The sequence below is a fragment of the Calonectris borealis genome, chromosome 4 (genome assembly GCF_964195595.1).
Source record: "Calonectris borealis chromosome 4, bCalBor7.hap1.2, whole genome shotgun sequence".
NCBI lineage: Eukaryota > Metazoa > Chordata > Aves > Procellariiformes > Procellariidae > Calonectris > Calonectris borealis.
The window spans coordinates 3485525-3511322 of record NC_134315.1 but is presented as its reverse complement, the minus strand read 5'-3'; the positions used below and the strand labels follow the sequence as shown (position 1 = coordinate 3511322).

Genomic DNA, 25798 nt, shown 5'->3' with positions numbered 1-25798 from the left:
GCTCAGCTGCTTTCGTATGGATTATTTGGAATGATTTTATTTTTGTAGAATGGATTTAGAGTTGCTGACATGGGATCTTTGGAGGTTAGTGTGTTTAGCTGCCATGGAAAGATGCGGTGTGGCGAGCATCTCCTAGCTGCTGCGAGGGGAGGAGGGCTGGCCGCTGAGGTCTCAGCGAGGTGGTGCCTGGCTTGGTGATCGTGGCTTCATTCAAGGTGACCAGTCCCCGGACATGCTAGCAGCCTTCGGGTAGCGTGGTGGACTAGAAGACCAAACTTGTCGTTTAATCTGTTTAAGCTGGCTCCGCTCCCTGAAATGAGTTCCTGCCTGTTGCTGCCCGTGATCCGGGGTGCCTGGGTATAGAGTGGGGGAGATCTCATCCGCTGACAGTTTGGCTCAGTTTGGGAGAGAATCTTTAAAATCATGTTTTGCAGTGTTTAAGGATTTCTCCTCTAATGGGACTCACAGTGCAGCTTCTTGCACAGCCATTAACAACGAGGGATTTCATTTTGGGTCATTCAGTGCCCCATGGGTTGAGAAACGCGACGCAAATTTAAGGGAATTTAGGTTCATGGAGCCCCGTCTGCCGAAACGCCATCCACTTGCGTCGGAGAAGGTATTGCCAGCCAGCTGAGATTGCCTCTTTATATTTGGTGTTGAATTTTTCTTCCCCTGCTGCTTCATTAAGACGATGTAGTTTCAGAAATGAGAGTAATTAACTAATGAAGGACAGGGGCGGTAGCGCAGTAGCCAGCTTGCATGGGTGCGTGGATGTGTTTCCCCAGTTTGCAGTCCAACATGGAAAGGTCATCTCAGGATACCTCTGCCACGCTTGTCGCGGCTGTGACCGGTCCCATCCTACAGCCGACACTTTCCCTGTCACTTCAACTGTTTCCAGCCCCCCAGATGGTTGTGGCAGCGTGTGCGGTGTTCCCTGCTCCGATGCCAGAGTGCAGGCAGGCTCCCAGCCCTGCCAGAAACCCTGCTGGCAGCAGATCCCAAGCCTGGGGGAAGGAGGAAGGCTGCTGCTTCTACCTTTTTTTTCCATTTTGCCTGTTACAGTAGGCGTTACAGATATTTTAAAGCATTGCTTGAGCTTTGTCTTCACTAACAGAACTGGCCTGTTGGTGCAGGGCATTTGCAGGAGGATTGTTTTGCTGTTTAGGTGAGAAATTGCAGCTCAGCTCCTCCGGGATGCTTTGACTTGATGCTTGAAGAGGTTAGCCTCCCGAGTGAGCACCTAGCATCCAGAGCTCAGTCCTTTGTGTCCCTCCTGCAGTTTGAGACTGGGATAGGTTTAAAAAAAAACCTCTTTTCAATTCTGATCTCCCTGCAGCTGAGACATTCCTGCCTGTCTATCTCTCTGCGCCACTATCTCTGATGGTCATAATCTGCAGCGTGGCAAAGCCTCCAGTACAGGGGAGGTGGGGTTCAGGCTGCAGCAGTGTAAGAGGGTTTTTCTCCTGTCCTTTGATCCAAAGGACTGGCAGCAGTCTGCCCCTGGCAACTAGGTGCCAGTTTCCAGCACGAGAAGCAGGCTGCAGGACTGTTTCGTGCAGGCAGAGGATGTGTTTCCCCCGAGATCTTGTTAGAGCGGTGCCGTCGGCAGCCCCTTCCCAACGGCCAAGGGCCTGCTCTGCTCCCCATCCTGGCCCTTGGGAAGAGGGGTGCCGGAGGGTTGGGGACCGGAGCAGACGCTGAGCTGCGCTTGTGGGTTTGCTTTCACCTGTAATCGTGTGTTTCTGTGCAGCGTGGCAATGAATTGGAGAATTTTTCTTTTTTTTTTTTTTTTTTAAGATTAAAGTGCCAAACTTGGCTGTAGGGTTGAAGCCTTGTTTCAGGGGCTGAGCAGATGCACCATGAGCAGCAGGGACATAAACTTCCCTTCCGCTGCCCTCCAAAGGTGCTACAGCCTCTGGTCTGGGGAGAATCAAAGTTCAACTACTGGGTTCATTCGGTTTTAGTGGGTTTTTTGGAGGCTTTTGGAGAACTAATGCTGCATCAAGCCTTGGGAGGCAGCATGGCCTCCAACACCTGCTCTGGCATGAACCCATCGTTCAGATTTGGGCCAGCTCTCAGATAACAGTGGCTTTTGTCAAAGATATGGAGGTACTTTATGTCCCTCTTGAATGAAGCTCTTCCAGTGACCCTGTTGTAGCTCTTCAATGTTCTTCAGCCAGTTCTCGAGCATCTCTCGCTACCCCAATATATCTGTGGTCACTTGATGTCTGGTTACAAATGACCCCATCAGACCGTAGTGTTGCATGTTACATTAGAATAAATTTTTCTTGTTGCTGATGGTTTTACTTCATATATTTTTGGAAGCTGGGACCTAATTTTACTTTGAAGCAGTCAAAACGTTGAATAAAACGCTTCAAAGCTTTCAAAGCATTTGAACTACATTCTCCCTTCAGAGATTCTCGAAGTCGCTTCCATCCTGTATCTGACCCTGAATACCGGCTCTGAGCTGTGCCTGCGTTGCAGAGGCACTTGGATCTACACTCTGGGGAGAAGTGAGAGGTCTGGAGAACATTGGGAAGCGATGGTATGGGGGAAAGAACTGAATATGTATGCGGTGCTTAAATCTGTTGTTGCTAATAAAAGCCACTTGAATTTATTTCTGTGCGCAAGTTTGATCCATCCTATTCTGGACCTAAATTCATGGCTTGCTTTTTGGATTGTCTCCTCCTTCCCTCTTGGCTCTCAGCTGCCAAACCCTCCCTTCTCCACCGTGCCCTGGCCTACAGCATCGCGGTATCTTGAACTCCAGGACTACAGATGTGCCAGCTGGAGAGACTGAGCTTCTACAGGTATAAATTTTGGAAGCCGCAAAACCTGATGATTTCAGAAACTTTCTACTTCAGAAAATCCTGCTTGTTTCTGCTGAATTTCCTCTTTGCTCAGAGCCCAGCAGTGTTGAACAGGCGCCTCGGAAGCTTGGCTTATTTCAGTCTTTGTGCAGCGTTTGGTTTTGTGCAGGCTAGCTCCCGGGCTTTGCTGCGGTTCTTCTCACAGACGTCCTTGCACGCTCGCTCCTGTTTGGCCCAGGTTGGAGCAGTCCATCGTGCCTGTGGTTGCAATGGAAGCAGACCCCAGTGCGGGCGGTGGCAGGTCCACTCGCCCTCTGCCCAGCCCGCAGCAAGCAGGCAAGGGCTGCTGAAACCAGCAGTGCTGGGTCACGCTGAAATCTCGCTGTAGATCCGTCCTGCAGTACAGGAGTGAGACACCGAGAAGCCTTTTTCATCCGTTTTCATCTCCCCGCCGTGAGCTGTTCTTGGATCCTGCCCCTCCATCTCCACGGCCAAGGGCCGAAAGATGATCTTGGAATAAGGTGCTTGCGGGCAGAAAGCCTGGCAGTACCCACGCTGCCCTTTTTCCCCCCGTCCTCCTTTGCTTTTATGAACCTGTTCCATAAATTGTCTCTGTTGACAAAATCACACTTATGTCAAGCACTTGCCCACTTAATTCTTCCACTTGTAGTTTTTCTTTCCTCTGGGCAGGGTTGTTTCTTAGCAGCTTCAAGTGCAAAGATGCCTATTCGTTAAGTCTTTCCTGGCTTCAGAATTGAAATTCTTTAATATTCCTGTCTTCTGTGAGCTCTCTTCCATGAACTTTCCTTCACTCGCCATCCTACTCCCATTTATCGACACCTGCCTTGCTCACAGGTTTTTGTGCCCAGGGAGGGACTGGGGTATTCCTGTGGTGTCACACCGGGCTGCCTGCTGTCCCCAGGGAAAAGGGGAGAGATGTGAAATAAAAGGAGGGGTTGGTGCTTCCATGCTTGTTGAGAAGTGCCAGCTTTTGAAACACTTCAAGCCTGAAGTCTCTTGCTTGGAGAATAGATATGAAGTGTCTAACGATGTTGACCGCTTCCCACTCGGGTTGCCCACTGCCTGATCCAAAAGGGATTTATTACCTCTGAAGTGGGGCTCGTTCAGCTCATTTTAGGTAATGGGCAGCTGAAAAAGCAACACTTTTGCTTTTTCCCAGCAGAAAACATCCTGCAGAGGATTCATTATTAATAATAAGCTGCTAAACCTTGTCATCTTTGATAGCCAGGCATGTGCTATTAGCTGAGGTCAGTGATTTAGTCCTGTCCTATAACCTCCTCTTTAACCTTTGTGCCAGCTTTGCCTATTCCACCATTAATATTTGCATTTAATATTCCCACTTACTGCTTAATAACTGGGGGTCAAGCCCTGTCTCGTCAAAATTAGGTGTTCTTTGGGGCTCAGGCCCCACAGCAGCGTTGGCTCATTAGTATTTGGTTGAGCAGGGAGGGCTATCGCCCCGGTGTCGAAAGGGAATTAAGGTGTGAAGAGTTGATTAGTTATTATGTGGCAGAGCTGAGCTGATGTAAGAGGCAGGAGAGTCGGAGAGTTTGTTTTGCTGTTGCCTCCTTTCTGCACGTGTTGGGCCACATCTGAGGATCGGGTAAGGCAGCTCAGCTTGCTTACCTTGGCGTGAAACTGCTCTCCCCGGCACGGCACCCTGTCCTGGCTGACGTTTTGGCAGGTTAGCAGGGCGAGTTGGGCCGCCGTGGCTGACGCAGAGCCTGGCAGGGGCGGCTGTGGGAATGCCTGGGGTGGGGAGGTGGAGGAGAAGGGAGCTCTCGCCTGGTGGCAGTGGCCTGTGTGATCATCTGGCTCGGAGGACCCCGAGTAACCCACCGCAGAACTTTTCCCATCTCCAGCTGGTGCCCTGACCGCCCGACTCTCGCCTTTCGCTAGGCTGAAATGAAAATGTGGAAAACAGATGTGACCCGACGATACTATCTTGTTTAACTATCTATATCCAGATGTTTCCAGCTTGTAGTGCTAATTTCCACTTACAGTCATCCAAGAGCTAAATCCAAGATGCTCACTGCCTTCGTGTCTGGGAAGAGGAGTCAAACTAACCTTAACGTTAGTCGTGTGATCCATTACTTTGCTCGATCCTACATCCCTTCCATCCAGGCAGGACAAGACTGTCCATACCCAAACTGTCACATGCATCTAAAAATCTCCTTCTTGTAGTGAAGATTTTTCTTCATTAACTGGATGAAAGGATTGAAAAGCAAGAGGAATAAGACTATTTTGAGAGTAGTCCGTATTTCAGGGTAAGTACTTTGCAAGGGTTTTTTCATCGTGTCCTTTTTTGAAGACAGTATGAATAGCTTTCTCGAAGGGATGCTCTTCCCTTGAGACTGCACATGCCTTTCTTAAATTTCATTGGCACGTGACCACTGAGCACTGAAGGACTCGTATGAATTTTTCTAACTCTATTTGAAAGGCAAGCTGTTCTTTCAGCCTTTTGCAGAATCTGTATGACAGGGAGACACTGTAATCAGGCTGCAGCGGTAATTGCATTTGTAATGTGAAAGACAGAACAGAGTCTAAAATTCTCATCCTTGACTGGCTCTGTGGGGACTCAAGGTAGTTTAAAAAAAAAAAAAACCAAAACCAACAAACCCAACCATTGCTTTTGACATTTGAAATTGGTCTGGGCAAAACATTAGGAAACAACATACTCTAGGGGACAAGATGATCTAATACATCTGACTTTAAAGAAACACGCTCCCGTGGAAACTTGTTTCTGTGCCTATTCCAAAGCACTGGCTGCTGCCCCGATCTCCCCTGCCCCCCCCGTACCATCTCAGCATAGTCAGCAAGTTCCAGTTAAACTTTTCTTCTGCTTTTTATTTTATGCATGTGCCTGAGTTAGCTCCATTCCTACATAACCAGTTCCTTGTCAGAAGAAAGGCTTTCAGGATGCTACCGGCAACTTATTGTCCCTTTCTGGAGGCAAACTGCTTGCTTTTAAGTAATTTGCCTGAAATCTTGACTATTCCAGCACAGCTGAGGCTTCCTGCGTTGGTTGACCTTCTTGGTATGAAGTTCCAGCCACCCACATGCACTGTCTGCATTTAGCTTTAAGAGAGAAGTCTGGAGAACAAATCTGTGCCGTAGGATTTCGCCATCACCGCTTTGTTGTTCCTTTGACATTGCAGTTGCGATGTATGACGACGATCCTCGGTGTAGCAACCGTGATTTACAAACAGAAGCTCTCCGCTGTTTAACGCTGGTGAATTTTGAGGGGTGTGGAGACGGGAGCTGGGCCGGATCGAGCTGCAGGGATCAGATGTCCCCAGAGCTGTGGGAAGTCACAGCTGGAGCTCAGTGGCTTGGGCTAGGGATGCTTCTGTGATGGCAGATCCTCCCTGGTCCTTCCTCTAGCCAGCCCGGTCTGCAGTTCAGACCTTTATAACTCTTTAGTACAAAGACAGCGAAGGGGACTTGGCATCCCAGGTGGACATGAGCTTGTTTACATCTAAGTTACTCGAGGTCTTACTTTAACAAAGGTTTGGCATTCCCTGTTTGGCTGGCTCAAACGCTAGGCTGATTTCTTTCTTGTATGTAACCATAGGTGTGGCGCGGACTTTCCCAATAGGATGTTGCTTGCTCAGTCCCATTTGTCTTCCCTCGTGCTGCATAAAGAATATAAGACTATCTTTTCAGCGTGTGATTCTTGCTGGTTTGTTCAGGAGCAGGTGCCAACAGCCGCTCTGGGAATGCATGAAGTGATACAGGAGAAGGTCATCTGGAATTGACTGTAGCCTCCTTTCTGCCTCTGAAGGATTTAACCTCCTTGAAAGGTTTCCATTTTCATTAACTCCACCTGTAGCCATGAAACCTGAAAAAAATGAACTATCATCTCCAGCAGACTGACTTGTGCTGGTGTTTGGGTTTTTAACCGGGGGGAATGAGTCAACCTGTCCTCAGTTGAGCATCAGTGCAGTGAAAGCACCAGGACTATTGGCACCGCTTGACCACCCATTTCCTGTTGTTCTGGAGGCCTGTGCATGGCTGTAGGAACAGCTCTTGACTCCGTCCTGCTGCCTGTTACGAAGTGGGTATTTCCAGTGTGCTAAACTACGGAGAAAGAGAAAAAAGCGCTCTCCGAGGTTGCCTCTTGATGTGCTTCTCCATCTCCCACATCCTGTCCTTGGCTCTGCCGCTGACCTCCTGCGGAGCGATGGAGATGCTCCTGTTGATTTTGTTACTCGCCTTTTCCTTCTGTTGAAGCTTTTAGGGCCAGGATGCATTTTTGCAAGAGTGTCTGGATGTTTCCTGTTGTTGGGACTCTACCGTATGTGTCTTCTCTGCTTATTGTTTCCATAAGGAGGACCAGAAACATGCAGAGATCAAGACCTTGTCTGAACCTGAACTTCTAGTATCATAACTCTAATATCATACCTAGTCACTCCACAAATGAATCTTTATAAATCAGCATTTACACTATAGATCTTCATGCAAGTTGATTGCAAAGTCACTTAAAGTGCAACAGAATAAAAAATGTTAGCTGTTATGAGGTTAAGGCTTTAAAGGTAGATAAGTACCTATCTAGAGGCTATGGAGGACTGGTGACTATGAAGTTACGGCAAACTTACACCAAACTCTTGTGTTTAGTCCTTGGGGTACAGCCTTGATGTCTCAGGACCATCCTTTGCATACTGGGCACTCATATTTTTCGTTGCTAATCCTTTCTTCCTAAGAGAAGAACGCAAGGACGTGCGATAACGCCATAGAAGAGCATATGTGCCCGGGTGCTGAAGGCACGTCTTTGGCTTGTCAGCACATGGGAGTATCTGTATAGAAACTGGCACTTGTGGAGATGGGAACCATCCCGACTGAAGTCAAAGCAGATGGGACGCGCAGACTGAACCAGCCCATCTAGTTTATGCTTTATTAATTAGATGTGTTATCAGAGTCATCTGTATTTTCTTTCCTTTTCTCTTTCTAAACCAGTTCTTCTGCTTCTTTGCCCGCAGAGGTACTAATGAGGAGCGCTGTTTGAATCTTTAAGACTTGCATGGCAATGCTTGTTTGTCGTGGTCTATATTAACGCTGTAAAAACTTTGGGGTGAGAACTCAGTGGAGCTTTGTGAGCTGTGGGTATCATAGTTTTTGGAGTTAATGGTACTGTCCCAGTAGCACGTCCTCCCCCTGCATGCTGTCGGTGTTTGTAGACACTTCCATCCCATGTGTTAAGCTATGCTGCTACTTGCCATAGGATGCTTAAAAACTTACATGGATCGAAAAGATGACTGGATAAACTCATGGAAGGAGAGTGCAAAGATCCCTGGGCTGAAACGGTCCATGCTGGAGACTGGGAAGTGTTCTGGGGAGAAAATGGTATGTGCTGGTGCGGGTCTGACCTTGCTTCCTAGACCTTCTGCTGGTTGCTGCTGGAGGTATTGAATTAAACGGATCTTAGATGTGGTCTGTCGTGCTCATTCGGACAGTCTCAGGCTGTAACTAATTTTTAAGATTTTACTGAAGGAGGGAAAAACCTTTTGGAGGTTAAAGTGCTCAGGTGGGAGCCGAGAACAGAGGTTTCCCCAGATTTCCCTTTGGACCTCTATCCCCCAGCAGATTAATATCTGCACCCTCAGTGGCAGTACCCTTATCTGTATGTATGCGAGGGCGAAGTGGATTGTAAAAACCTTCAAGTGTGGTGTGCTCACATCTGATGTGGGAGATGGCGAAACCTTGTAAAGCCAACCTGTGCCTGAGTATCCACCTTTCAGACACGTGGGTCTGTTCTGCAGCTGCTGTTTGGCGAGGTAAAGGGGAGGTCTATGGATTTGCTTTATGTCTAATGCTCTTCCAGGGAAAATACTCATTCCCTGAATGAGCCGCAGGATCGGCCCTGCACAAATGGGGGGGAAATGGCTGTTAACGATCGGTTTATCAGCTGACTTGGATATTGCACAGATCCTTTCCCTTACAGCAGGACAGATGATGACCATGTCCAGGCTCTTCCCTTGCACATACACGCAGCATATGTTATCCTTGAAGTCCTTTTCCCAGGCGTGGCATGCCTTCGTGCATGCACAGCGTCTACCATGTTAATAGGATGCTGGTGTCTTATATCAGCAAGTTAATTGGGTCCCTCGGTGCAGGGATATTTCCTGCTGCTGCATCCTCTTTCTAAAGCTATGCGACTACCTCGGGTATTTCACTGTTGATGAAGATATGTGATGCTGAGCTATCTGCCGTGCCTGAAGCCAGCGGAGGTTAAATCACAGATAAACCTTTGGGATTGCTTTCAGGCTCGGGGGGATGCACATGCTGAGAGCGCTACTGGAGTCATTTTAATTGTGGCGTGTTTATCGTGCTTACTGTAAACACAGCAGGAGATTGCTGCTTCTCCGGAGCCTGAAAGCCGTGCATTACCCTGCGAGGGTGTATCGATCCTAGAGAGCTACGGGGCACAGGTATGCACCCGTAGAGATCTCAGCCGGTTTGTTTCCAGCTGAAGATGAAATCTCTGTGGGTCCTGTGTTTCCTCCTCGACTTGTGTCAAACTTTAATGATTTTGTTACACAATTTTGTAGGCTGATTTCTCCTTCTGAAAGCAAGCAGCCCTGTTGCTAGGAGTGGGGGGAAAAAAAAACCTCAGGAATACTAATCTTCAGCGGTCCAAAACTGTAGATAACATTGAGTCACTGCTGAAAGCCTCAAAGCAAAACAGATGTTCAGTTTCTAGTGACTAAGTATTAAAGGTACCAGATGAGCAAAGTTTTAGCTAAAGTACTTAATTTGTGGTTGGTAACTGAGACAAAGCATGAACAAACAAGGTGCAATGCAAAAATGGGCTTCTTTTCTGTCTTAGAATCGCCTGCATGTTTTCATTAAAACTTTTTTCCATTTTTTTGCCTTTTTTTAAATAGGTCTTTCCGGCTTGACTCATTCTAACTGTAATTGTTCTGGGTGGGAAGGCAATTATTTTGCAAGGCATGAGACCAGGGGTAGGGTGAGTGGGCTTTTATTGCTACCTCTGTCATCTCACTGTTTGACAAGTCACTTCACTAGGAGTGTCTTGTGTCTGTGAAGTTGGGGATAATTGTACTTGTTCTCAAAAATAAGGAAACTGGACTTAATGGTGCATCTGCTTAGCCTTACTTTGGAATTCATGAATGAGTAGAAAACTTTGAATCTGAATGTGACTGTCATACAGCTCTTAGCCTTGGACTAAGAGACAATTTTTGAAGACCTATGTTCTTAAACAAACAAACAAACAAATTAAAATAAGATCAGAGCTGTGATCCCAGGAACCTGGGCTCTTTGGGCAGCCAACACTGGAAGTTCCTTGAGATGCTTCTGGTCTAGGAGTTAGGCTCCTGTTCCTTTGATCGTTGGCGAGAATCCTGCAGCACTCTCTGGCTGTTTGAAGCACAAGTGCTGCATCCCACCTTGCCGCTCAAAGCCGAGCACCCGTGTGGAGGAGCACACGATTTAATGGTCAAACATGAAAGGGAAGGAATTGTGTCCTGGTCCCTCTTCTCAGCACCGCGTGCAGTGTGAGTGCTTCTGGGTTTCTCAAGACCAATCAATATCTAATGTAAAACACATAAAAAGTCCTGAGAAAGAGGACCATGGCCAGAACTTCCCTCCTAGATAAGTCCATTAATCCCTTCGCTATGTACTTTCTGGTGTAGTGACTTGCATATTTGGCTGCTTAGCATCGTAGCATCATCAGGGAAGGACAGAAAAGACCATGGACTGACTAGGTTGCTCTCCCTGGCACATGGGAAGTGGATTTGAACTCCTGAGCCCAAGTGGGAGCTGCAGCCAGGGCTCCATCTCGCTGGTCTTGCAGGATTTAGCTTTTCTCATTGGCAAGTTCTAGATGATTTCTATTAAGACAAAGGCTTTTTGGATCTCTTCTGAGGGTGCCTCCCTTTGTAGGCTTTCTCAGGAGCCTGTATGCTGAGCACATAATCTTCCATCCCACTTAAGGGAAGAGAGGCAGACACCAAACGTTGTTGGCGCCTTATTTCACTTAATTCTTGCATTTAATTGTTCTTGATTGGGCTTTTAAGAGAGTCCCTGCCAAAATCAAGAAGCTAAAAATTAAAATAATTATTGTGGTGATGGAAGCAATCAAAGAGGCCATCAGGTTGCCAGTCTGTGTGCAGTGGAGGAAAGGAGCAGGCTGGGTTTGATCTGATCTCCTGGGACACGCTGGGCTCCAAGAGTTAATTTTGCCCCAGCTTCTCTGTCCATGAGTAATCCATTTGTGCTGGAAGTAAATGGCAATTTCTTGCAGTGAGGATAGACTTCACTGCTGGAGAAAATGATGTATATTTATCATCCATATAGCTGATGCTCTCTGTGCCTTTTTTATTTGTTGTTCATCTAAACTGAACTCTTTGGTGATGAGCTTGCCTGTATGAGATCAGATTTCATAGTGACCTACAGATTTCTGTCTTGCATGTGCTGTTTCCCTGCAATTTCTGTCACTGCAATAATCAAGCAGTATCCCTCAAGAAGACTGAGCAGATAAATGTGAGATTCTCCAACTTTTTTGAGCCAAAACTATAATTACAGGTAGGAGATGGATCAGCTCATCCTGCAAACCATTTTCAGGGACTTGATAGATATGAAAATCATCAGGAGTGGTCAGCATGGGTTCACCAAGGGGAAGTCTTGTTTGACCAACTCGAGAAGCTTCTACGATGAAGTGGCTGGCCTGGCAGATGAGGGGAGAGCAGTGGGTATTGTCTGCCTGGACTTCAGTAAGGCCTTAGACCCTGTCTCCCATAAGATCCTTGTAGAGAAGCTGTTGATGTATGGACTGGATGAACAGACAGTGAGGTGGGTTGAAAACTGGCTGAATGATTGGGCCCACAGTGTGTTGACCAGTGGTACGAAGTCTACGGGGAGGCCAGTAACTAGCAGTGTACCCCAGGGGTCAATACTGGGTCCAGTCCTGTTTAATGTCTTTATTAATGATCTGGAAGATGGGGCAGAGTGCACCCTCAGCAAGTTTGCTGACGACACCAAACTGGTGTCTGACTGAGAAGAGTGGCTGATACTTCAGAGGGTTGTGCTGCCACCCAGAGGGACCTCACCAGGCCGGAGAAATGGGCCAACAGGAACCTCATGAAGTTCAACAAGGAGAAGTGCAAAGCTCTGCCCCTGGGGAGGAGCAACCCCAGGCACCAGTATGTGCTGGGGGCCACCCAACTGGAAAGCAGCTTGGCAGGAGAGGACCTGGGGGTCCTGGTGGACACCAAGTTGACCATGAGCCAGTGTTGTGCCCCTGCTGCAAAGAAAACCAGTGGTGTCCTGGGCTGCGTTAGACAAAGCATTGCCAGAGGTCGAGGGAGGTGATCCTTCCCCTCTGCTCAGCACTGGTGAGGCCACACCTGGAGCACTGTGTCCAGTGCTGGGCTCCCCAGTACAAGAGAGGCATGGACAGACTGGAGAGAGTCCAGCAAAGGGCCACGAAGATGATGAAGGGACGGGAGCATCTCTGCTATGAGGAAAGGCTGGGAGAGCTGGGACCTGGAGAAGAGAAGGCTCCGGGGGGTCTCATCAATGTCTATAAACACCTGAAGGGAGGGTGCAAAGAGGACGGAGCCAGGCTCTTTCCAGCGGTGCCCAGTGACAGGACAAGGGGCAATGGGCTTAAAGTGAGACACAGGAGGGTCCCTCTGAACATCAGGAAACACTTTTTGACTGTGAGGGTGACCGAGCACTGGCACAGGTTGCCCAGGGAGGTTGTGGATCTCCCTCCCTGGAGGTCTTCAAAATCTGTCTGGACATAGTCCTGGGCAGCCGGCTCTGGGTGGCCCTGCTTGAGCAGAGGGGTTGGACCAGATGTCCTGCGGAGGTCCCTTCCCACCTCAACCACTCTGTGATTCTGAGACAGGGAGGTTGAGGATATACAGGGATGGGCTGAGCCCTCTGTAGGGTTATGACTGTGTATATAAATGCAGCTAGATTTTGAATCATATAGCACTATGTGATCACATCTTGTTGTCTGCAGTGCTGTATAAATGTAAAATGGCTTAATAATTCTTCTCTTGCTGTTTTGGATTAATTTGTATTTTATGCTGTGAGTTTTCTTTCACTTGCTTCCTCCTTTCACCTTCCCAGATGTCTCCTCGGAGCAAACTTCCGTGACTCTTATTGTTCTGCTTGTTTTCATTCTCCTTCTTGGGTAAATGATTTTTTTTTTTAAGTGTGGTTTCCTAGAGCTCTGCGAAATGCTCTTTCCCTGCTGCATTTTGAAGTATTAGTTGCAAAAGAAAGGGGAGGGAGTCCTAATTCAGGTGCATTTCTTCCTTTATCTGTTTTTCTTTTTAAAAGTGACTAAAGCCACAAATGAATAATGCTAATTTTTGCTACCATCTGTGAATGCAGGATCAAGCTGTTTCAGAGTGGCATTTTTAGTGCTTTCTTTATCTGTTAAGGGAGGAAGAAAAAAAGCTCTTTGCATTAGCAGCAATAACCTATCTCCCACAAATTGTAGTCTGTGCTCCCATCTACCACTAAAACCCAAAGCAAACAAAGATTCGTGCAAAGACAGGAAGCGCTTTGGGTGTAATTGCCGGTAGATCTTTGCTTTCACGATTTTTGGTTTCACCCAAAAAGGCAGCCAAGCAGTGCTGCGGTTCAGTTGGGTGGATTTATTATGAGCTCTCGCTGGGCTCTAATTTGACATTTTTGGCAGCTCTGTGAGTTTTAAAACACCCTCTGCGAGAGTCTCCTGGCCACGCTAAATGGAAGTGTCCCATGGAGGGGAGGGAAGGGGCTGGTGTGCGGCAGCACGGGTGAGCTACGCCCTGACGACAGCCCTGCCTCCAAGCTCCTTTATTTTGGCCTCGAGCCTCCGTTTTTGTAATCCTACCCTGATCCCTCACCTTCCGCATGGATCGGAATTGGAGGACCCTGCAGTTTGACCAGAACTGGGAAGCAGGTCTCTCCCATCATCTGAGCCAGGAGGTGGTGGTGGAGTCGGTTGGCCTTGGCTATATCAGAAGACCTCACCACTACCAGGACCTGATTTTGGGGCTGCTTTGGAGGCTGAAAAAAAACAAACCTTGAATATGGTCCAGAAAAGTATGGAAGAGGTCTGGCTCCTGGAGCCTGTGTGTTGAATAGCTGGAGGGTGCCAGAGTGCAACCCCACGTCGGGGCTGAGGTCTCCCTGCGAAGTCCTTGTGGCTTTTTCTGGTGTGTTTATATCTGGTTTGTGTGAATTTACCAAAACATAATTGGACTGTGATTTAGCATCAGGTCTTTAGGGAAGCTTGTCACAGCGATGCGTAATAGCGTAATAAAAATCTAACTGCTTAGCTTTAATGTGTCAAAATGACTCATTTAAAATATCATATTGGGGATATGAGGGTCTAGAAGATAAGTAAGAATTGCATGGGGAGGGAATATTGAGTAATGGACCCACAGCTGTAATTGGGGGGGAAAATATATCTTCCATTTCAGATCTGAGGAAGCGGTTTATCTGCCTGAAAACTGTTTTTCTCCCCCACGTGCTGAATCGGTTGGTGTGGCAGCAGTCAGCACTTGCCTGCGTAGATGCATGTGAAGAATTCAGCTTCTTGGCAATCCTATGCATTGTGCAAGTTGTGCGATATTAAACTGCTTAAGTATTGATTCTGTTTCCTTTTTTTTTTTTTAATAAAGCTTCTTTCTAAAAAGCTTCAGCATTTCTGGTGTCATAGTCTCCTACAGCACTTCATGGAGCGTACAGGTAATTTTCCCCTGTACTCCAGTCTGTGAGTAAATGATACTTCTCAACTTCCTCTACATATTCTCTGCTTCCTATGTGTAATATTCCTGTTATAAATAACTGCTTTATTGAATCCTAGAGGCAGATGCCACCTGCATTTCTATATTATATGGAAGTTGAGGTCTGACAGGTTGGTGCATAGTCCTGCCCTTCTAGGGAGCAAGAAATTGAGATGGAAGCAGGGAAAACATCCATGTCCCTATAGCTAACCCCCTTTTCCCTATAGCTAACCTCCCTTTCTTGTCTGAATATAGAGCAGCCGTGTACATCTCCTCCTGTCCCACAGGAGGCCAGGGAAGTGGCAGACAGACATGCAAAGGATTATTATATTTGATCAGGCTTTGAAATGGGCTGTAGATAAAGCCCTTGGTGTTTACTGGGCCATTAAACATTTATTACCCTCTATCCCAGTGTGTTGGTAGCACTGTAAATAACAGCTGTGATTAAAGCAAAGAGTGGGGTCAGCAGTTGCCTTTTGCACCGATCTTTGTAAATGGAGAAGCAGGTCCTGTAATTTTTAAGAGCTTGGTTGGGGGAAGCATCTGCCCAGATGCCGTGGAGAGAAGGGGCAGATGAGCTGGCAGACTGGAGCTCCTCTTTATCACGAGGAAATGCTGAAATCTTAGGAAGTGAGAGAATTTAAACAACAATGAAAAAAGATTAGGGCCCGAGTTAGGAGTTAATTTATCCCTGCCCTTCCTAACAAAAATACTGAATGCCCTCGGGTCAGAATGACTTTTGGATCTGGATTTAGTTAGGTTGAAGGAAGGTTCATGCCTCTCCCCCCGCACTGCCCCAAATAACCCCCCGGCCGCCCCCATGCTCAGCCACGCACGCCGGGCTCACCGAGGCCGTGGTTTTCGCTTGTCGGCATTTCCATCACCAGACTTTTGTTTCCTTTTCACCCCCTCCCCAAGCTTTAATAGGGAGAGGAGAAGCATCGCCGCAGGGCTGAGACTTGGCTCGTGGGGTCTTAGCTGCAGCACCTGGTCGGATGATGGGGTTTTTGAAAGGAGGAGTATGAAGGGATTACTCTGCATTGCTGGGAGGCCACAGCCTGGTGATTCATACCGCAGGCAATCCCTCTGAAGTCAATGAGATTGTAAAGCGTGTAAATCAGTATGGAATTTGGCATTTTCCTAGAAAAGTGGGGGATATTTGTTTTACTTGCATATAAATTACTTCTAATAAGACTCTATAGACGTGACTGATCCTTCTAATCACAACGTTACTCCTTGCAGTCCCATAGTTACTCTTGCTATCCTCTCATTTTAAATGATTTTTAAAGAAAAACCACTTGCATGGGAAATATCTCTGGTTGTTGCCGGGCCGTGAAGCATTGCTGGGAATGACTCAGGCGGGAGCGTGTCCTCGTGTGCTTGGTCCTGCGGTGTGAATGGAGAAAGGAGACGGTCTTGTTTTCACACTCTCTCATTTTGACTCTCTGCTGTATTCCTGTTCCACCATTTAGATGTCGTCAGGCTGAGGGATAATTAGAGGGAGCCTGTTTTGCTACAAAGCCGGATCGGGAATCCACATTGCCGAGAGCAAGCCTGGGTTATTTGTTGGGGAATGCAAAGTGTTGGAGTGGGTGTTCGGGGAGCATTGCTGCACCACGAGGGAGAAGATGCTCTGCTGCTTCTTCCCTGTGTCTGCAGAATATATCTCCTTTCTACAACAACTTAAAAATAAATAAAAATTGATCATCCCATTTGTCAAATGCAAATAGAAAACTTGTTGCAGTACTTTGAGTTGGAGTGGGGATATTGGTTCTTTCAGTGGTGCTCTGCAGCCTGGCAGCCTCCGTCGCTCCACCGAGCTGCTCAGGGCAAACCCGGGAGTTGCTGTCGGAGCTCCCAGGCATCGGTTCAGCTGCCGGCTTTGCTGCTTGGGTGCTGGTGGGTGGTTTGGGTGCTGTGCACAGCAGCTTACTCTCTATGTGAGAGGGCTTTAATGCTCTAATAAAGCATTATTATAAAGAACATCAGCTTTTCACTTGCTATGCTTGAGGGGATCGTTAACTTTGGCTGAGATGTTCTGACAGCATAGGTGGTTTTATTTAAGACTTGCCTTACCTTATAAAAATGCATCTTACCTGTTTATGTGTTGTGCGGCATGTGGAAAGTGTGGCGAGCTTCGGCTGAAAATGAAATCTAAAACTGGAAGGAGTCCTACAGAAGGTAACTGCGAAACTGAATAATTGAGAAAATAACCGGGTCCCTTTGAGCTGGTTGCCAAGGGAATAATTCACTCGTCTCTCCCCCAACTTGATGAAATAGTTATTGTTTTCCTCTCCTCCTTACTAACATACCCACAACTCCAGAAGAGCCACCTATCCGCTCCCGCAGATGGTCTCACTGATACATGCCTAATTCCACCTCGGAGCCATTTTCATGAGCAGAGCATAGCTTTGAAGGCACCTTCCCCTGTGTCAGGTCTCCAGAAGGGTTTGTGCGGGTGAAAGGTTTGTCCCCGTTTTCCACTGATGCTGGCTGGCCTAACAAGGGTCCTGCTCCTGCCCATAAACCTTGCCTTCTCTAGAAAAGGGAAAATAAGGTGGTTTTTAAGGCAGCGATCTAGATTTAGATGTAAAATCTGGCACAACTGGAGATCTTTCCAGCTTCAGGCCAAGTGCTGTATGTTCCTCATTGTCTTCTCTGCAAAACAGAACATTTTAAGACTAATTTTTTTTTTTGTTCGTTAGGCTTCTGGTATATTAGCAGACTGCGTGGCCTTGGGCTGCTCCCCAAATGGCCTGACTATGGTCTTCAGTCGTCTTCTCCACCCTTTCCATGCCTTCTGCAGGCTGGTGTACCTGCAGCTGTGCTTGTAATGCTTTGATAAACTTGTTTTATATGGAGACTACGTTAGTGGCTGGGATAATCTCAGTTATATGGGACAGTCCCAGTCATCCACAACAAAATTCAAGCGGTTGGGGCAATAAAAAGGCTCTTTGCTTAATATGGCTGATCCGTGTGAAACGACTCGCTCATCTTGGCACAAGCCATTAACTGGGTGTTTCTCTCTTACAGGGCGCATCGAGAATAATCATCAGCCTTAATAAGGATTGATTGTGTACTACCCATCGTTGTCCCGGCTTGATATTAATCGGAAAAGCTTTGACCGTCGCGTTGGGGAGGTGAAAAGTTGAATGAACGTCCCTTTTAAGGTATAGTAGAAACATCAATGAGATGTTTTGGGTATGAAGCTAGTACTGCTGTAGCCTGCGCAGGAGAACAGCACCAGGAGGTGCTGAGTGTACAGCTTTCTCATGGATTCACATCTCTGTCTTACAACATCTACATGGTGAAACCTGTGCTCCATCGTTCCCTCCTTTGATCTTAATGAGCGTGGTCTTCTTAGACTGAGGGGGTTGCCTTTGTTTTGATGGAAACTTTCATGAATCCAGTATTTTCTCTTTATTTACTTGAAAGAATCTTTCATTTTTGAAACTTTTAGTTTGTGTTGCGAGGCGTGAAGATTTTGGGTATCAATATTTGCACTATTTTGAAGAGGGCTTTTCTTAAGGCTTTTTTTTCTTGGTTATACAAACCCGTGTTAGACTGAAATATACTGACCTCTGCTATTACTTTGGCACGTAGATGGGTGCATAATTCTGGCATGAGTGACTTATTAAGGAGGGGGAAAGAAAAAACCCAGAGTCTTTTTGAGGAAAGGAAGGTCATGGAGTAAGAAGGAATGTTACTCAGGACGCTAGTGAATTAAAAAACAACATCCAGCAGGGAGTTTGTGGGCAGTTGTTCTGGTCGAAGCTTTTCCCATGGTCTGACTTGAGGAAAAAATTGAGGAATGCTTTTTAAAAAAAAAAAAATCTTACTGTAAGATTTCTTGTTCGGTATTTCAAAGGACTCATTCCAACCAATACGGATTTGATGATAGGATGGTGTTGCTAGAGTAGCAAATTGAGATGTGCCTGTGAAACCTGGTGATTTTTTGTAAACAAAGTCTTTTTTTTAAAGCATTTCTTGTTGCTGTGGCTTTCACAGATTCACCCTGTCTGGAGATGAAATTTGTATATGTGGTTTGATATTTCCTTAAAGCTTGCACATAGGGTCCTGCTGACACTGCGTGCCTCACAAACTTGATCAATTTATGGTTTCATATAAAAATTCTTTGAACTCTTTGCAAACCAGGTGTGATACCTCTGTGCCAAACTGAAGTCAATCACAACTTTTATGGATGACTAAACACTTCCTTTTAAGTTTGTGTGATATTTAGCAATGAGTTTCAGATCTGTTAGAGTGTGTGGGTGTGTATGTATGTACTTAACTGAATTTCATGGTGTGTTTTGCTATGTATAGTTTTTAGTCTGCTTGGCTCACTTTTTGATTTGGGGACAACTCCTATTGAGGTCAACAGCTGAATTGATCCCACTGATTTACTGAGAAGTGGCCAACTGTCCTAGAAGAGCTTTGTCTTCGGTGCATGCTTTCTCCATAGCTGATCCGGGAAAAGGATTAATGAGACTACAGTCACAGATACAGAAGAAATTTGCCTATGATGTACACCATAAATGTTAATAACCTAAATTCCATTTAATACTCAGTTTTTGCTTGTATAAGAAAAGTCTTTTTAGAGAAGTAAGAGACTGATTAATATGTTCAAATATCTGCCAAAATAACACAGGTCCTATTGTAATCCAATGAATATGTAGGACAAAGATGCTACTTGCACTCAGGCAGTAGCTTTCTCAGAAAAGCTGTGATCTGGATGGCCTATTAAGGCTTCTTAGCTGTTGGGGTTGGAAGCCGACAATTCAGTGGCCAGCTGGGATCCTAAAGCTGCTCGGATCAGCAGGATGCGCCTGAACTCATGTGAAGGGGAGCAGCCGTGGGCTGATGCTTTGCCATGGCCAGCGCTGTTTGATTTGACTGGCCAGCGTAAACGGTCTCAACAAAATTGCTTGCCTGAGTGGTTTGTCTTGCATGATGAAGCTCGATGTGGATGTGACTGTCGGCTGGAGTGAAATAGTCCAACAGCACTTTCCTTCCACAGCAAAATCCCTTCGGAATAAGACAGCAAGGTCCATAGCTAAGGTCATGGGGCTTTTTCTGCTATTTCAGGTGGTGTGGGCTGCTAGGCAAGATGCAGAGCTGGATGCTGGAGGTGTCCGTCATACTGTGAGCCTCTTGACTCTTGTGGGCTACTGGAAAGGCATTTTGGGCTGAGTCAGTTTTTCTGTCTAAAACTGGGGTTATGAATTAGCCGATGTCAGCTGGAAGGGCTTGAGCACCCTTTTATGCTTTTATGGGTTGCTTTTTAAAGTGTTTCATTATACATCACTTATTGATTCATGTTACAGGTCAAAAGCATTCAGATTTGGATTATGTGGGAGAAAACTGACACATGAAGTCTATACAAAGTTATGCACTCAGCTGTATCGCTAGATTTCTGGGCTTTGTTTTCACTGGTCACATTCGCTTGTCACAAGTTACTGTCCTCTTTTTGTCAGCCGTTTCAGCAATGTCGCACATTTATTCTAGCTCAGACTTACAATGCTGGCAGACCAGGGAGCTTGCATTTGCAGAACGCAGGTACAAAAACTTCAAAGTTTAGGTCTGAAACCTCGGTTAAATTCTAAAAAGTTCTGCACGTGTCATTGGAAACCTTGGGATCCCAGACATCGTAGTGCTCCCAGGTCTGGTGGCACCTCTGACTAGAGGTCATGGTGGCCTCAAATCAAAACTAGCTGAACTGAAAACACTGTCTTACTGGAGGAGGGGAAGCGGGGTGGGAGGTAGGAAGAGACCCACTAGCAAACACTTGCCACCTCTCCCAAAGAGCACAAGTGGGAATCATAAAATCATAGAATATTTGGGTTGGAAGGGACCTTTAAAGGTCATCTAGTCCAACCCCCCTGCAACGAGCAGGGATATATTCAACTAGATCAGGTTGCTCAGAGCCCCGTCCAACCTGACCTTAGATCCTGTCTTTCCTAGCCAGCGATGATTGCACTGGCTCATTTCCACCTGATCTTCCAGGGCTTCGGTGTCTGTCCCAGCTTACCCTAGTGCATGGGACAGTTTCACCGAGCCATGGTTGGGTCAGCCCAGGTTTTCTACCATAATTATTTTCATGATCATAACAGGTTTACAGGGAGGGTGGGGGGGAAGCATCCCCGGTGATGTGCAAAACTTGCAATGAGAGCAAGGGCGGGCTCATGTTCTCCCCGAGCCTTAGGCCACCAGGCCTGCCTTAGGCAAGCCTTAGGCTTGCGTAAAAATTTGTGTTTAGAGGAATCGAGGGCATTGTTCGAAAACGCTGTGCTGTTTCAGTGCTATGCTGGCAGTAAAGGATGTGGCATGGGGGCGGCTTCGTAGGAAATTGAGCTTTCAAAATCTGCAGAGAAGCCGCCGCGCGCAGCGGCTCCGCTCCCAGCAAGCGGGTCAGAAGCTGCGTTTTTGGGATTATTGCCAAGAGATGTTTCTTGGAAACTCTTCCGCATGCGGTGCGAACAGCAGGACGGGAGGTCTTGATTTGAACTCTAGATGATAAAACCACTGAGGTTTTGGCAGGGCTGCATGTTTGGATGCCTTGTTTCTTGGCCTTTCTCGTTTGGGTGTATAGGTGAATCCCTGCCTGGCCTGGCTAAGAAACTTCCATCTGACTTCGTAGGAAGCTGAATTTTCCACTGAATAGGAAAGTTTTTGGGAGTGAAACCACTCTCTATTTTTTTGGATGGAATTCTCCAACCCTTTGGCTACATCCAGTCCATTTTTCTGAATCAAACTAGTGCTCAACCTACCCTGCAGGGTCATGAATTTTTCTTAAAGCTGACCACCTTCTTCCATGTTTGCCCTCCCTGACGTGTAGTCTTGGTGCTCGCGTTATCTCTTGGCCTCTAAGAGGGAACGACAGCGCAGGTCACTGCCTGCCTGCCTGTGACTCACCGAGACCCTCGATTGACTAAAAACTATTTTTTTCTGGTAAATCTCATTTTGGGCAGGAGAGAGGAGGGAATGAACATGTAATCTCTGACTAGATCCAGCACCAATTTCTTCAGTAGGAATCTGTAAGCGCTGCTGCTGTGGAAGTAACACTGATCATTATTATTTGCCTTTAAATTCCCCCCAAATATTCTCAGTTCCCCGTCATGTAGAGATTTAGAGGCTCACAACGTATGACAAGACACGGAGGGAGGAGGGGGAACTCTCTTGCTGCAGTTCCTGGAAGGCAAGTTATGTGCTCAGATCTTGGGGTGTGTGACCATGCAGACAGCAGCAATGTTTGGAGATTTGGTTTCTGCTGCCCCAACTGCTGCAGGCAGACTTCAGGAGAATAAATGGAAAATGGACGGAGCTGTGGAGGTAGCCTGGAGTATCAATTAGTCGTTAGCCTCGGTCTTTTTTCCGTATAGATTCTCCATTGCTTTCTCTGAATCCTGTCCTTCTGTTTTTCAGGAAACTTTAAAATTTGTGTGGAGAAGGGAGGAAAATCTCTTCCTTACTGCAGGGGCCAGGTCAGCATCTTTTTTTGAAGTCCCTGTGAGAGCAGTTTGTCAGAAAACATTGGGGGAAGCGGAGAGCTGAGCCTAGCAGAATCAAGCTGATCTGGAATGCTCCCTTGGTTTGAGCTCATCCGTAACAGCAAGGTGCAGTGGGAGCAGAAATCTTTATCGGCGACTGTACGGGATAAGAAGGAAAATTTCCCCAAGGTTAGGCTTCCTCCCTAAGTTTTGTTCTCTGAGGAGGCCCTGAGAAAAGCAGATACACTGGGAAGTTGGTAACTCCAGACAAGTACGTGCATGCACCGGTGTGCCTACCCGCATGTACGTACACGGAGTGCTTTCCCAAATAGCCTAGAACCTGAGAAAATGGAGATAAAATCAAAAGACAATTGAAGTTAATTATGCTTTCAAGGCAATTGGAGATTGGTTGAAATCTTGTGGGATTTGTGAGGCCTCCCAGTGTAATTTCAGGCTGAGTGTGGGGAGGAAGGTTTGGTTGCTGTGGTCATTATTGTCTCGGTTGTGATTGTCTATTGCTGGTGTCAGACGATGACAGATGTCACCACCGAAACACAGTTATCTTCTCATTGCAAATTCTTTATGTCACTTGGCTGCATGCTATATGTTTCCTTTCATAGTGAAGGAAGCCCGCTCTTGCTCTTTAAACTGCACAGCACAAATTTGGATGCGATATAAGTTTTGGTTTTGGATTAAAAAACAACAAAAAAAACCATTTTGACATGTGACTGAACTTCATTGTTCTTCTTCCACCCACGTACCTTCCCCTTTCTTCTCATCCTCACCAAAATCTGGCCTGCATTTTGTGTTTTGGGCAATGCTGAGGTTGCTAGCCTGACTTTGAACTTAATGAACTTTTCCAAAGAGCCTTCAGAAGAAGCCACACTCCAAGAAGTCTTGGCTATCTCTTTGGTTTAAAGAGAAATTGGGATATGACCGAACTCTTACAAATGCCAGATGTTGGGACACTCAGGGGTTTACAGGTGAACTGGTGTGAGTAACAGAATTAAAAATCCATCATGATGGTTAAATGTCTTGCTTCCTATGATGTGAGCTTGCGAAAAAAAAGGAAGATCCTTGCTTTAACTCTAGAAGAACCAAAGTCTTTAAGAATCTAGCAATGGGAGATCACAAAACTGTATGGGACAGTATTTCTTGCTGTGCCCTTCTGTGCCTGTGTGAATTTAGGCCAAGAAGTGCTCCACTAACTTCAGAATTTTGCCTGACCTAACCTTTGCGTCTACAAACACATTGTAACGAAGTACCATCAAACGCGTTATTACGTGAAATTGCACTGCACATTTTCTGGTGTGTTCATGTGAGTATTTGTTCAGAATTGTACTTCACCAGTAGAAGCACGTGATATTATTCAAAAGATAACACATGCTGGTTTTTATTCCCTTAAGATGGAAGATCTTTCTTCAAAGAATCATGAATAAAACAAGACAGTGCCTCATCACAGGTATTGAGGAAAAAATAATAATAATAAAAAAAAGTCTTTGGAATGGTCTTTCCTTCTGGCATCTTCGCTCAGGTTCTACAATCAGTAATTCAAAGGAGGTTTTGTGGAAAGGAGGGGTGAGATGCAGGAGTTGATATGACTTCCCCAAGGGTGAGAACTTCTAGAGCTGGAACCTGGACATTAATCTCTTTAATTCCAGCTCAGCGCTTCACTATGAGATCATTATTCTGTTTGATTAATCTGCGCAATGCCTCTAAAGCCATAATGCTACATATGCATTGAAGAATCCTACTGCAAGTCCTCGTTTGAGTTTCTAGGAGCCATTTGCTCTCCCCGACACCTTTTTGCTTGAACTTTGAATACAAGGAAGTATTGCCTAGCCTTGGCTGGCCTTACTCTGATCTGATCATCAGGACTGCTGTATTGCTAGTCTTCATTGGGGAACATTGTTTTCAATGGGGACAAAGAGTTCTTAGTGCAAAAAATAGCTAAAATGCTAATATTTGATAGGTACAGGTACAACTGTAGTGATGACAATGTCATTCATAGTTTTCACATAACAGTGAGCAGTATTGTGTGTTTAAGCTTAGTTTCCTAAACATAGGAGAGCGGTAACAGGACACAGTCTGCATTCATCAGACTCTATCCCAAGTAACCTTTTGACCCCTTGAGCAATTTCAGCCACGTCTGAGAAACTTCAAAGTCTGCAAATCTTGAAAGTTCTGTGAAAATTGAGTAATGGGGAGATTGAGTGGAGAGATCATAAGACTTCCCAGGCCTGATGGAGAATCTGCAGTGTAAATTTGCTCCTTGCTTGCCAGTAGGTAATCCATATTTGATTTGTAGGATGATGCCAACTCCCCAGTTGAGGTCATGGTATTACCGAAGCCTCACGTGTGATACTGGGCAGTCGTTTCGCCCCTCTGCCGCATTAGCCCCTATTGCACGTACGGATGACTTAATCTCTGTTCACTCGGAGGCACGCGCTGCCTCTTTTACAGGCATTAGCAGATTTACCGGCAGCACCTCGCACATCTAAAACACTGTGTAAATGCCGTCAGCGCCCCATGCCTGGAGACCCGCAAGCATCTAATGCATCACATTGCAAACTGTGAAATTGAAGATTCAGCCCCACTTTAATGCTTTAGCGCTGTAAGCGGCAGAACTAATGTAGCCTAGCATACTAATGAGGGAGGTATTTATCGTTAAGTGCCGAGCCGTTAGAGAATGGCTGGTGTTCAGCTTCGCCCTTGAAACCTTTCTGGGAGGCTGGTCTTCCTCTCGGGCTGAGCCTTGCGGGGTCCTCGGCAAACAACCGGCATCGCAGCTAGAGCACAACTGCTAGTGGCAGGAGAAAAAGCCCAACTGGATGACTTCCAGGGAAATGGCCCGGAAAATGAAATCCTCTGTATCATTTATAAAAGACTTTAAGTAAGGAAGGAGAAGGGATTGATGTGGAAATGATTGTTCCTCCTGGGAAGAAAGTGAAGGTGAAACTTAAGAAGAGACATAAGCCACCAGGTTGCCACGGGGATAAAAGTAAGATGCTAACAGCTTACGGTGTCACTTGGGGGCATCCAAAACGTTGGTATTTTCATTTTGGAGAACCCCTTCTCCAGCACTGTCTATTTGGGTCACTGTCATCTGTTAATTTTAATTGGAAAATACCAATATGAGTGAAAGTGTCGCTTTTAACCTTCTCTACGCTTGGTCGAAAAGCATTTAGAGCTAAAAGCTGGTATTGGTGTTACCTGGAAGCACTGAATGGAGAAGGCTTCACTGAGCTGAAAGACCCCTTTATAAAGATAGGACTTCAAAAACCAGCGGGTTTGTCAGGTAGTATATCATTAGGGGCTCGCTGGAAGGGAGGTATCACTTACACTCTTCAAATTTGTAATCTGGGCAGTTTAAATTCTCTGTCTAGAAAGGGGTGGAGGAATACTTGGGAGAATTTTGCTTGCAAGGATGGCTTCCACCAGGAGGGGAAAGTGCCGTGGACAGAGCGCCCGTCCAAGAGGGTGTGGTGGTTTCTGTGAATTTGAGTAATTTCACGCTAGCCCCTGGAGGCTGTCCAGGTTTGAAATGGCAAACCTCTGAATTATGTGTGATGTAATAGCCGAATTACTTAAAACCGAACTGGTATCCTGAATATCTGTCCTCTTGACTTGGATGGAGGGCCTCCAAGAGCAATGATGGTTTTGGTTTAGATGCCCTTAGCTGTGAAATGTGCATCAAAAATCCCAAACACGCAAATTCTGCTCTAATTGC

The 25798-nt window shown here is 46.3% G+C and overlaps 1 protein-coding gene across 5 annotated transcripts in view; it reads left to right on the top strand.

Moving 5' to 3' along the window:
• The window catches only part of PTPRA (protein tyrosine phosphatase receptor type A), a 127220-nt gene that overhangs the window by 10158 nt on the left and 91264 nt on the right, over positions 1-25798 (top strand). For all 5 annotated transcript variants that reach the window (XM_075148409.1, XM_075148407.1, XM_075148412.1 and 2 more), the window contains exon 2: positions 17615-17751. In XM_075148409.1, coding sequence (XP_075004510.1) covers positions 17734-17751 — 18 coding nt within the window. In that variant the 5' untranslated portion in view covers positions 17615-17733. The remainder of the gene's footprint in view (positions 1-17614; positions 17752-25798) is intronic.